Here is a 13,622-nt window from a genome sequence, read left to right as displayed (position 1 = left end):
ACAGTTTTGACATGCAAAGCAAGTGCCGGATTGGATAAGCTTTTCGTGTACAAGTGCATCTTTACTAAATTTCAACAACCGTCCTTCCTATTCACTCAGGTGAGGAATTGAGGCCTGCAAGTCAAGTTGTGTTTACGCTGTCTCGGAGTTGTCTTTCTACCACTCTTAATCAATTTAAATAAATATTCATTTTCTTCGCTTGGCGTAACTTTCATCACCTACATGTATGTGCCTCGACATAGATATTTTAATGGAATTTTGTGAAACACATTTAGAACATAATTTCTTACGCTGACACTTTGACAGCGTCACAGCAATCGTCTTTATACATTTTGTAAAACTCATCATGCGAAAGATAATTATCTTTTAATCAGGAGTAGTTTCCTCGTTGAATAATTTTTTATCGCTTGGCCCCCTTGCTCGCTAGACGCTGCACGGGTTAACGACATGTAGTTAAGTAGTAATCTACTTAGCAGGCTAATTAAAAGAACTTTCTGCTCAGGGGAATGCATTGTTACTACATCGGCTCTGGTGTTGAAGAATTCTGTAGAACTTCATCTATGATCAGGAAAATGAATCTTACTACCAAAATAGTTATGGTTAAATTACTACTACTGCGACTATGACTATCACTAGTATTATTACAATGACTATTATTACGACTATTACTATGACTATTATTATTATGACTATATAACTATTACTTACTATTACTATCTATAGTATTACTACCACTATTAAAATAGTTCTAGTTTAATCGCTATAGCAGCTAATTTTTCGGAAAAGTTCCGCTGAAAAGTTTAAGCCTACTGCCTGCCGCCGTCAATTAATATGAGTAATATTATATCATTATTGTTAAAGCTCGAAAGTCAGCGAGTTTGATGCTGCTTGAATTTTTATGTTCATCAAACTTGGTTAACTATTAAAGAATGTATGGCATAGGAATCAGTGACACGTTATATATACCTATATGACGTATGGCATAGGAAGCAGTGACACGTTATATATACCTATATGACGTATGGCATAGGCAGTAGTGACATGCTATATATACCTATATGACATGTTACATAGGAAGCAGTGACGTGTTATATATATACCTATATGGCGTACGGCATAGGCAGCAGTGACATGTTTAGTCAGAGACATTTGAATGTAACATCGCATAAAAAGCAAACGGAGTGAACCAAATGTGATATTGGTTTTATCATAACTTTCATATGAAAGTTTGGTAACTGTTAAATTTTACAAAATCTATTATCAGTTTTTTTTATTTTTGGTGTGAATGAAAGATTTGTTTCCCAGTGTCTATGTTCAACTTCTAATTTAGACAATAATTAGGTCACTTTTTCATAATTAACTAGTAAGTTGCAGATTTGCCAGCTTAAAATGGTGTTTCAATCTGATTGGTCATTTGGAAGGTGACCCCTTCAACTAATGGCAACAATACGGATGCTTCTGTTCAGCCAGGCTGGCTGTATAGAGCTTCAAGTACAAGTGGATTGATTTAACAAATCGTCTAGTTTAAGCAGTATTTCATTAAATGTGTTTTACTGCAACGTGGCAAGAAAGGTTCACATATAGACACATGTTTCCTGAGGAATCAATGAAGACACTTCCAGCAGGTTAAATGCTACCCTCATTCTAAGTTCTGTTTTTACTTTCCCTTTCATTAATCTGGGGATTAGTGTTTTGCATAAACATAAAAATATCAACTTGAAGGAAGTTGACTTGTGTAGGCTGTATTTAGGGTGAAGAAGTCTACAATACTTATGGCAAAGTCTCCAACTACACCTTGTTGTTAATGTACGGATTTGCAGTGCTTCCTCAAACTAACCCTTACAACACCCTGGAGCTGAAGCTATCAACAATAGACACAGCATGCATTCAGACTGATTATCCTAACTGGGAGTTGAGGAGTGAATATCTAAAGAAGGTATTCTCATTTTTACTTAGTCGTTACATCCATACAACTTTTCATCTGTAACCTTTCATTAAAGATGCAGTACCGAATCCCTCATATTCAGCACTGCATACCATTTGATAAATAAATTGTTTTTATGCCTGTGTAAGGTTCGCTGCATGCAGAATTGTATATATACTGTAAAACCATAAATTTAACCATTTCATGGGTGAAGTGAATGTCGCCTATATTTTGCACTCTCCTTCAGGCGGAGCAACATTAACCCTTTTGGACCCAAGAAATTTGCTAACTTACCTCCAACTTGTTGAGGATCTCTAAATAAAATATGCATTGATAAGCTGAAAAATATCTCTACCAGTTGATATTCATTTCTTGCACTTAACCGACGATGATATTATAGCTTGCGTCGCAATTTGTTGGAGCTGTTAAGTTTTTTATTTCTTTTGAGACTGGAAGGCGTAGTTTCATTTCGTAACTATATTTAACAATGTTTCATAAAAACTCCTTGCGCTCTTTGACGTTTGATACAGTTTGCAGCCAAAACAGGCTTTTTATGTGCAGTAGATCAGGAATTATGATCGTCGATTCAATGTAAGCCGAGTTTATATAACCACAACTACTACCAAGTAATATTCCATAAATCTACAAATTTACAATTTATATAATAATAATCTACAACGCCTGCAGATATATATTCACGAACAAGTGACAAAAACAAACCATATTTATAATACATTCAGAAAAAAATTATCATTTTTAAAACAAAAATGTTTACTTCGTTTGTTCGGCCAGTTGCGTTTCCATTGTTGCTTTCATTTACAGCCATTTCATATTCTTCTGGCTGTGCAATGCCTTCCACAGTATCTTCTGACATCAACTCTTCTTCTGCACAGCTGAGCTAGTGTATATTAGCATCGAAATATTTTTTAGCCTAGCAAAACTTTTATGCGTTGTTATTTGAATACTGCTCATGCAAATAATGATAAACCTTTGGCCGCATGTGTTTGTAAAGTAGTAGCACGGGTTTCATCATAGTGTCTAAACTGCTTTTCGCATACGTCAAAGTATCAAGACTGCGTTAAACAAGAAACTACTATTAGCCTGATACAGGTATTAATTATTTCTATGGTGTTGCTTTAAAAGTTTTAATGAGAAAACATAAGCTTTGGATTTGGTAAATATACTCTGATATGAATATGCAATTAACGAATTAATTATTATTGATGTAATCGAGTCATTATTAGTACGGTTTTGTAGACACTTTTCTATCGATCACTTACTATTATGTCTTCGTGAAGATTAGATTAGGAATGTCAATTAGTGGTGGTCAAATAGAAGGGACGTTCAATTAAAGGGTTGCGCTCTATTTTCCAACCCTTTTATAGTGGTGTTCAATAAATGTGTCGTTCAAATACAGGTTTTACACCTGTGTAAATACTGAATAATTATCAAATCTGCTCTATAAAGCCAGTTGTGATGTTTATATGCTTAGTTTCTATCTAGAAGTTGTTTTATCATTTGTCAGACAGATCAGTAAGTTTCGACCACAAGTTGTAAACACTCAGTGAAAAAGTTCCATTCTCGATCAATATAAGATTGAATAAGAGATTTTTATATACCATATAGAATTTATGTAGATATTTGTTGTATGTCATTTATGTAATATCTCTAACTTGTATGTTGGTAGCTATCAGCAGCAGATGCTCAAGACTCCTTCAGCCAATCAATATGCTTGCATTCCAGTGGCCTTTCCGATACAGCACAGATTTTAAAGGTGATCAATTAAAAACTATTCATGGTTTTTACTGTTATATTTGACACCGACAATACTTTTGTATTATAAATGTATAGAAGAACCTATAGCGGTGTTCTTATGGTTAGCTTTTCATTTGCAATCACTTGCTGGCTATTACTCAATTTATATGAATATCAAATTTTAGTGGGGTTCAGGTACCAGCAGTCGGTGAATATGACTTCAAGGTGAACTTTAGGCACTCAATGGATATAACCTTGAGCTATGATCGAAGAATTTTTTCACTGCTTTCTATTGGTGGTTCATTTAAACAAGTGTCACGCCATCTCTTGTTATTACTTAATCTTACCATAGAATAGTCTGTTAATAACTAGTCAGTCTCGCTATATCGCTAGTTCTTCTACATAGAAATGTGTAACATTAGTAGTTAGTATTCATTTAAGATGTTGTTACATCATAATTTATACTTTTTATAGTATTAGACTTTTTTGTGTCAGTGTATCAGCTGACAAGCTCGATCTCATCAAATCCATGTGGTGCCACAGCGCTCATGTGATGCCACAGTGCTCATGTGGTGCCACAGCCCTCATGTGGTGCCACAGTGCTCATGTGGTTCCACAGTGCTCATGTGGTTCCACAGTGCTCATGTGGTGTCACAGCGCTCATGTGGTGCCACAGCGCTCATGTGGTGCCACAGCGCTCATGTGGTGCCACAGCGCTCATGCTATTGCTCATTCTCACTGTCTCTGGCTTACCTTAATAACAACCGTAATAACCCAAGTATAGTGACACCTTTTGCGGCCCAACGTTCAACATCAAACCTATAACGTATACCTCCTATAACGTAAATCTATATAATGTAAAGAATTTATGAGAAGTATTTGCTTCGTATTATGTAAAAAATTCCATATAGTGTAAAGTGTCAAGTCGGGCTAGTTTTCAAATTTGATCTTAATGTTAGTTCATCTCACCCTTTGTGGAAGAAAAACTGCCGTGCGAATAGCGTTATATATAACGTTCGTGAAGTTCTAGGTCGTCGGAATAGATCATTAAATGTGATGAAAAAAGGAGAATAGGATAGCTGCGCAATTGTTCATAAATACACAGACGATCGATTGGTGCAGGTGTTACAGCGTCGGTCTACCAATCTGAATGTCACTAGTTGGAGTATCGTCGAAAGTTAGCTTATATCCTAACCTTGACCCCTGGATACAGATAAACGGAGGCCAAGTAGAACCACGTTTTAAAATAAAAATATTTTGTTGTTTTGCCTTATTGTAGACGTACAAAATATTTGTTATTAGTTTTACTTTGCAGAATAGACTTTGCTGTTTAGAAAAAATAAGAAAGTCGTAATTGAACGTCAAAAATATGCAGTCCCCATCAACTTGTAGGAAAACTATTGCAATCATGGTCTATAAAACCAGTGAGATTGATCATAAAAAGGAGAAAAGTTGTCGATGCAAACCAATAGTGCTGCAGTTGCAGTACAGTCCACAAATAAAGAAATTTAAGTCAAGTTTTTCCTTTTGTGTGAACAAAGGGGTAAGTTTGGAAAGATCTTGGAACGGATTAGGCAATTTACATGTATTTTGTTGTTCTTATAACGTAAATTCTCCTATAACATAAACGGTCCTGGAGCGGATTATTTACGTTGTAGGAGCGCCTACTGTACTTTAGTATGTGAGAAATCTCAGTTTACAAAATCAACTTCTTTTTAAGGGAAATCAAATTATATACTAAATTTTATTGGTACAGTTGTGGAGTTTTATCAATCTTAAAGGAAAGGAGTTTTAGGAGTCAAAAATTCTGCTTATAAATATGTCAATTTCTGTCATTGTCCACATATAATATAAGGTACTTTGGATTGTCAGGCGTAATAAGGGAACAAAACGTGTGGACAAGTAGAAGTTTACCAGCTGATTAACAATAACTCTTAACAATGTTCAGTAGTAGGCTAACAAAACAATACAAAATCGTTTTTTTAGTCGAGACACTAAAATGCAACATGGCTGCGTTCGCTTATTCCGGCAACATGCCCACATCCATTTTTAATACAAAAATACAGAACCCCTGGGCAGTTGTAGCACGCAGACGAACAATCTGTAGTAGAGTCACCTTATTTTTTAGTTCATTCTTCGTCTACATATTCTTCAAACTTACATTCTCAGTGTTTAAGTTAAACACTAGATTTCAAAGTCAAGTAGCCTTGGATCCCTTCCATCATTATTAAAGTCAGTCTCGCTGCTGTCATCAGCCTGTTCAACAAAAACTCGAGCGACGCTAGAAACTAATACCTTAGCCCAGGCATCCATGATCCATTAGCGGGTCATGGTGTAACTCGCCCGGTGCATCACATAAAATCTGAAAACTTACGGGAATGTTATCCTTGGACATGTCAAAAAGACCAGTTTTTCGATTTAAAAGTGGTGGGTACTACACTTGGGTAAGCGTTATGCTTGAGTGATTGCTGTAAATACATTTTGAAATATTTTGGTTCAGATGTTTCCTATCTCGCTTACTCTCAACTGTTCTCCAAGCTCTACACTGGATAAGCCATAGAAATGGATCTCACAGGCCTGTTCTACTGTTTTCAGTTCTTTGTCGCCTTTTTCTAATTTTCTTCCAAGTACTCTTTTGCAAATATTTCATATATGCCAATCCTGAAGGTGCTGAGAATGGACAAGGAGGAATTGCAAGCAAGGCTCTCTGCACTAAAACCAAAAGGTGTGTCTGACGACAGGGATGGTGATGATTGGCTGAGTGATGATGAAGAAGAAGAGGAGATCACATCTGGTTGGTTCTTAGCATATCTATTTGATTCTCGGAGACTATGCAAAAGAGCTTAGAGTAAGCCATTATATTTATCTTGTCTACAAGACAACAAGTTCCAGTACAGATGGGAGTTTTCCTCTTTGTTAGAATTGAACTTTGTTTACTTTTCTACAACCGTACACCCCAATCCTAGGCGGTATTTTCACACTCATTTCTAGAGCATATTTCATAAAATGAACATTTTATTTACTCAAGGAGATAACTCATACAAGCTTCACTCGTACTTGTCGAACTTGCTTGTTCACACTATATTCTGTGTATCATTACAGGGTGCTTTCACTTGCAAGTTTAAACTGTAAACTTTGTATTTATCTGAGATTTTCATCTATTTTATTTTCTTTTTAATTGAATAATATTTTTAAGAGTTATAATCGTGTAATAGAAACTGGCAGTATTATATAAGATGATTGGTTCTCAGTGAGCCCTCTTTGCAATGCTCTGCTAAATATTTTTGAACACTTGAAGGCTAAAATGTATTTAATAGCTGCAAGGGTTAGAGTCATGCGTTACTACGTAGCAAAATTAGTCTGTTTATGACTCTGTCAGTCTACGTGCTACCTTCTGAGGTTTACTAGTCACTCTATGGGCACTCTGTCAGTCCACGTGTTACCTTCTGAGGTTTACTAGTTACTCTATGGGCACTCTGTCAGTCTATGTGTTACCTTCTGAGGTTTACTAGTCACTCTATGGGCACTCTGTCAGTCTATGTGTTACCTTCTGAGGTTTACTAGTCACCCTATGGGTACTCCGTAAGTCTATGTGTTACCTTCTGAGGTTTACTAGTCACCCTATGGGTACTCCGTAAGTCTATGTGTTACCTTCCTAGGTTTACTAGTCACCCTATGGGTACTCCATAAGTCTATGTGTTACCTTCTGAGGTTTACTTGTCACCCTGTGGGCACTCTGTCAGTCTATGTGCTACCTTCTGAGGTTTACTAGTCACTCTATGGGTACTCCGTAAGTCTATGTGTTACCTTCTTAGGTTTACTAGTCACCCTATGGGTACTCCATAAGTCTATGTGTTACCTTCTGAGGTTTACTTGTCACCCTGTGGGCACTCCATAAGTCTATGTGTTACCTTCTGAGGTTTACTAGTCACTCTATGATGCTTCTAGTCATTCAATAAAGTCTATCAGTTACTGTATAATTCTACTACTCACCTCATGGCTCTATTGGTTCCCTTTGAGTCTACTAATCACACATTAAGTCGCTGATCACCCTGTGGATAATATCAGTGATGATATGGGTCTACTAGTTCCATAGATCTAGTTATCACTAAATTTATCTACATTCATTTCATAGGTCTATCGGTCACCCCTGTACTCGGATCTGAATGCTTCTGTAATTGCCGGTAGCAATCTTTGTTGTAAAAATACATGTATAAGATGTATAGCTGTAGAGCATCATGGATTGTAGAAATACATGTATAAGATGTATAGCTGTAAAGCATCATGGATTGTAGAAATACATGAATAAGATGTATAGCTGTAAAGCATCATGGGTTGTAGAAATACATGAATAAGATGTATAGCTGTAAAGCATCATGGATTGTAGAAATACATGTATAAGATGTATAACTGTAAAGCATCTTGGATTGTAGTAAAGTCATGAGTGACTGTTTAGAATTGCAAGCATGATAATTAAAATCCAATATTAGGAGTATGCAAAAACACTTACATGAGCTTTCATATGCAATACATAGATAAGACGATAAATTTACTAACGGTGGTGTGATATACACTGACTATGTAATTTATACAAGTGTTTGTCACCCCAGAATGACAGGTGACTGAAAAGAAACCAATAAATAATTATTCAGAAAGAAAAATACTTTTGTAACGGTGACAACTATAAAGTTCATGAGAATGTCAGCGATATTTCACTTTGTCGATAGACTTGGATCAGTGTAGATGTAGTTAAAGATAGTTTTTAGTTTGTATAAGTTGTAAGGATGAATTCAACTGACAAGTTCAAGTCCTCATCAAAAGGTTGTCTGTACATTGATTAGTTGTTCATAGAATTTTGGCATTTGTCTGTAACACAGATTGTATAAAGAGTACATCTATTAGCATTCATCTGGTGGTTTATAAAAAGTGTAAAGGTTACTGGCATTTGACTTCTGGTTTATGGACTGTGTAAAAGTTACTGACATTTGATATCTGGTTTATGGAATGTGTAAAAGTTACTGGCATTTGACTTCTGGTTTATGGACTGTGTAAAAGTTATTGACATTGGCTGGTGGTTTATAGAAAATGTAAAAGTTACTGTCATTGGTTGATGGTTTATGGAAAGTGTCAAAGTTGCTGGCATTGGTTGGTGGTTTATTGCAAATTTTAGCCATTCTAGACATTCTATTTTACAACTATAGATCTGCCAGCCATACTATTTTACAAATTTTTTTGAAGTTATTTGAGAATGTTCATGATTTTCCTTGACTTGAAGCGATCTCCATTCATTTATGCTGACGAGAGTAGAGAATGTGTATCATTCTTTGATATTCTGTTTTAGATGATTTGTGTGAATTTGATGAAGCAACAAAGGCTATGCTACGGAGGTGAGTTCAGTCCTTATCTTTCACAGGGTACTGTAAGTTCATATTGGTTCATTTATTATTGTTTTTCGTAGAGCCTGGACATACATTTGTGAACATCTGTAAATATTCAGTGAACAAATTTGTGCACAGATCTTTGGAACATAAGCTAATGATTTATGGAACATGGGCTACTTGTCCATGGAACATAGGCTAATGATTACTTGGGATATGGGCTACTGATCCATCGAACATGGGCTAATGAATTATGAAACACTAAGCTACTGATCCATGAAACACAGGCTACTGATCCATGGAACATGGGCTACTGATTAATGGAACATAGGCAGATTTTACACAGCCTCGGCCATTGCTATTCATTTATTAGTTCTGCTGATATTTTAAAAAGTCTTTAGCCGTTAGATGTTTCGTCAGCCATGGCTGTTTGTTCCCACTTGCATTCATTTCCTTTGCTGTTTTGATAAAATCATATGGGGCAAACATTGTGATTTGCAGTTTTTTTAGTGTGATAAGGAGACAATCAAATTGCTTTTGGGCCTCGAAGCTAGATAATTTCAATTAAGTGATGTTTGCAAAATTTACAGTGAATACATATTTCTGGCAGAGATAGTGAACATTTTGAAGCTGACTGTTCTTTGTATCTCAATTTTAGCCTTTGTATCATGTATATCCTTTGTATCCTGTATATCCTTTGTATCCTGTATATCCTTTGTATCATGTATATCCTGTATATCTTTTGTATCCGGTATATCTTTTGTATCCTGTATATCCTTTGTATCCTGTATATCCTTTGTATCCTGTATATCCTTTGTATCCTGTATATCCTTTGTATCCTGTATATCCTTTGTATCCTGTATATCCTTTGTATCCTGTATATCCTTTGTATCCTGTATATCTTTTGTAACCTCTGTATTCTTTGCGTTCTTTGTATCCTCTGCGTCCTTTGTATTCGCTGTGTCTTTTGTATCCTTCGTACCATTTGTTTTCTTTGTATCCTTTGTGTCTTTTGCATCTCAATTGGAGCCTTTGCGTCCTTTGCCCAAAACCAACGCCAAAATATATCTATGTATCGAAAGATTGGTATACATATATAGTTTCACACTGTTGCATTTTTTTAATTGGAGTTTACCAGATTTTTTTCATGCTGTAAATACCCACACCTCACACTGGTCTTCATGGGTTTATAGAAAGATGTTATTCTATATATTGTGGTATTTGTATCTCACTCTAGGGAAAATCAAGTATATTCACAATGTTATCATATGCAGATTTATTGTGATTCATTTTATGTTAAACAGAGTGGCAGACCTCATATTGGCCGAGTTTCCACCGTCTCTTCCTACAGCTCTTCAAGGCTCCGGCGTGTCAAGTATCTCTCTCAGCAACAGACAGGTGTTCTCCATGTATGTTAGAGACAGTCAGACTTCTCTCCTAATCAAGCTAAAACAGTGGCTTGTGTGATGTCGCTTTCATGTAGTTTGACATCGCTGACTCACGCTGGAAGTAGGCTATGTCACTTGTAATGGAGATCATTAGAGAAACGGCCAAGGTTACCACTGATATTGATGCACATTTAAAGAAACGTGTAACTATGGGTTATTCTATTAATGTTGTTGACAATATAGAATTTCTCTGTTATTATGGTGTTTAGGTAATACTCTCAGACTAGCTGCCAGTTAGGCTTCTCGGTGCTCACACAGGACATTAACAATTGTAATATCTGCATTGAGTGGTAGAGTGAAGTTTCGTGTCAGAGCTAGTCATTAACTATAACAATTTATATATATTGATGAAATAAAAGACCACAATACATCATATCCATTAATCTCAGTGTTTGTCTGTTGCTTGTTTGTCATTTGTGTGTCCAGTTATAGCGATAAAGTTTTAGGTAGGAAAAATCTGCTTCGCAGTGGATTTGAACTCGGAACCTGCTGGTAAAGGCTCTATCCTCTAAGCTAAGCAGCTACATTGCCATACAATGATAATGGTTAATTGTGGTCATACTAATTACATCGATTAAAATACACAAGCATTAAGCGTTTAGGAAAACACTATTTGTTACTAGCGCACTTAAACATCAGGATTGCTTAAGAGGTCATTACACGTGACGATTATTAAGCTGGCTTCAGACAACTCTTATTATTAGTAAAGATTTAGACTACTGAAGTTCTTTGGGTAATTACTTTATTACCCGCTCACCGCCAGGCATCCACCAAGCACATGTATTCATATAAATGTGGCTGTTGTCTTCCATATGGCTGACCTGGTTTTAGCTGCAGCGCTTTTTTAAAAATGAGGGAACTAACTTAGGAGTTTTCTCCACTGCAAACATGTGGTTACTAGGCCTAAACGGCACCTGAGAAATATATTATATTAAGTTATTGCCATGTTATGTGTTCATGACAGTGTATTTAGAACACGTTTTGTATACTGTGATGTTGCATACCTAAGCATTAGAGTACCCTGTATCCTGTTTTGTTTACTTCTCTAGTTTCATTCTTTATGAAAGCGCATGGCAGGTACTTCTTCTGTTGCGTAAATGAATAGACATACATGTATTGATGCGAAGAAGAAGGGTGTCTGTCTTCCGTTCCACTTCCTTATGTACTCCCCATACTACCTTATACTACCTAATCTACTAGCTTTATTCACTCACCGGAATTGTCAAGACCACCTGTCCTGCTTTGAGCTCAGACACAATCTAGCCTGAGTCTAACAAATCCCATAGTACAACACCTCACACTGCTGTTTGCAATGCAGAAGAACTTGAATTTCTATTCATGACACATCTATATATAGATTTCTCAAGGTAGTATGTGGATATGTGTGTCCCTCTAGCTATAGATATTAAAATCTTGGAATAAAGAATCCATAGCGAGGAAGCTTTGATCTCGGACCCTACCATTCACCAGTCCGACACCGTACCCATTAGGCTAAAGAGATTGAGTTGTTTGCTGGCCGATATAAGTCGCTATATGAGAGCAAATACCCAACGGCTTTGCGTACTAAGCAAGGTGATTGCGCAACTAAGTGATTTTCATTAGTTGGCTTACAAAAATTTTCCATTGGCGAAGTGCCAGGCTAATAGCAATTGGTAGGCAACTCTCATTACTTCTCATTGTTTATAAGCTGATTTTTGATACCCGGGCAATGTCGGGTAGCACAGCTAGTTTATGTACGTATAAGGTGAAGTTGTTTGCACCAATTCAGCCTTTCGCTTGTTTTCCAGTCTCCAGCTGTCTTGTAAAGTATTAATCAACTTCTATATATATATTTCTCAAAGTCCGTCTGGAAATCCGTCTGTTGGAAATCCGGCTATAGCTATTATTAGAACAGCTGAGCTGGACAACAATACAGACTCAAAGTCATGGCTTACCGTCATTGGAAGCCTAACCTTATTAACTAGCTTAGTGGAGTTTTCCATTGGCAATATGCCAGGCTACTAGCTTGAAAGGTACAGTTCTTTGACAAAGTTTTAAAACCTTTACAGTTGTTTTATTTTTCTCTTAATTTATGTCAACTACATGACAAACTTCTCTCATGATATGTACTTTGAAAGTTATAATGGCAAATGTTGTTATATGTTAAATACAAATCAATTTTCTGCCCAAAGACTCTTCTATTACACGGGGAACGCCGGGTGGCACAGCTAGTTTTACGATATAACACTTGCAATAAAGAACTTTTCATTTTACTAGAAAACGTGAACTTAACTCGCTATTTCATTTTTAAGAAACTCTGAAGAAATGATCTTAAGAAAGGTGAGCTTAGCCTGTAATCTATATGATGAGAGTTCCTAAGTTTAACCACAGATCATTGGAGGTCATCAGGAAGGTCATCAGATCATAAATATTCGTGGGCTATGTTAGCAATTTGTGTACTATTGGCAAAGAACATAAGGAAAAATTGACCAAAATATAAAGGATAGTACGCTGTATATTTTCTCAAGTGTGTGCACCAAACTAACACAATTTATAAAATAAGAAAATAATAATGCCATGATCACCGACGATGATTGCCATGTTACCAACATTGTCAGTCATGCCCAGGTAGTCTAACTCATCCTTTGCTGAATCAATAAGCTATTTCTAGCAATTAAACAGTGTAGTACTGTTTTACCATCGCTGTCAGTAAGTTCGAGGTATGCAGATTTAGCCTCTGCTGTGTCAATAAGCAACTGAGCCATCTCTACCATTTCAGCACAATGCAGTGCTGTTTTACCATTGCTGTCAGTGAGCTCAATATATTTCAATTTATCATCTGCTGTATCAATCAGCAATTGAGCTATCTCTACTGTTTGAGTACAGTGCAGAGCAGTTTTACCCGTAAAGTCAAAGAGGGTGATGTAGGTAGCTTTATTATTTGGCATATCAATAAACAAGCGAGCCATTTGCACAGTGTTAGAAGTATGCAAGGCTGTTCTACCAATTGTGTTAGTGAGGGCAGCGTATGCTGACTTACCCTACGCCATATCAATAAGCAAACGAGACGAATAAGCATTTTAGAATAACAATATTTCAGAAGATGAGAGAAAGTTCATACTATACTCTAGCAAAGAT

The 13,622-nt window shown here is 36.3% G+C and overlaps 1 protein-coding gene and 1 long non-coding RNA gene across 5 annotated transcripts in view; one reads left to right on the top strand and one right to left on the bottom strand.

Moving 5' to 3' along the window:
- The window catches only part of LOC137386910 (N-lysine methyltransferase setd6-like), a 51,280-nt gene extending 40,402 nt beyond the window's left edge, over positions 1–10,878 (top strand). For all 3 annotated transcript variants that reach the window (XM_068073133.1, XM_068073134.1, XM_068073132.1), the window contains exons 9-13: positions 1,751–1,936; positions 3,612–3,698; positions 6,347–6,473; positions 9,021–9,066; positions 10,362–10,878. In XM_068073133.1, the coding sequence (XP_067929234.1) occupies positions 1,751–1,936; positions 3,612–3,698; positions 6,347–6,473; positions 9,021–9,066; positions 10,362–10,524 (609 nt within the window). In that variant the 3' untranslated portion in view covers positions 10,525–10,878. The remainder of the gene's footprint in view (positions 1–1,750; positions 1,937–3,611; positions 3,699–6,346; positions 6,474–9,020; positions 9,067–10,361) is intronic.
- The window catches only part of LOC137386911 (uncharacterized), a 203,466-nt gene that overhangs the window by 13,558 nt on the left and 176,286 nt on the right, over positions 1–13,622 (bottom strand). The window lies entirely within an intron of this gene.

The sequence above is a fragment of the Watersipora subatra genome, chromosome 2 (assembly GCF_963576615.1).
Source record: "Watersipora subatra chromosome 2, tzWatSuba1.1, whole genome shotgun sequence".
NCBI lineage: Eukaryota > Metazoa > Bryozoa > Gymnolaemata > Cheilostomatida > Watersiporidae > Watersipora > Watersipora subatra.
Note: the sequence above shows the minus strand (reverse complement) of the source record. Positions and strands in the feature narration are given on the sequence as shown.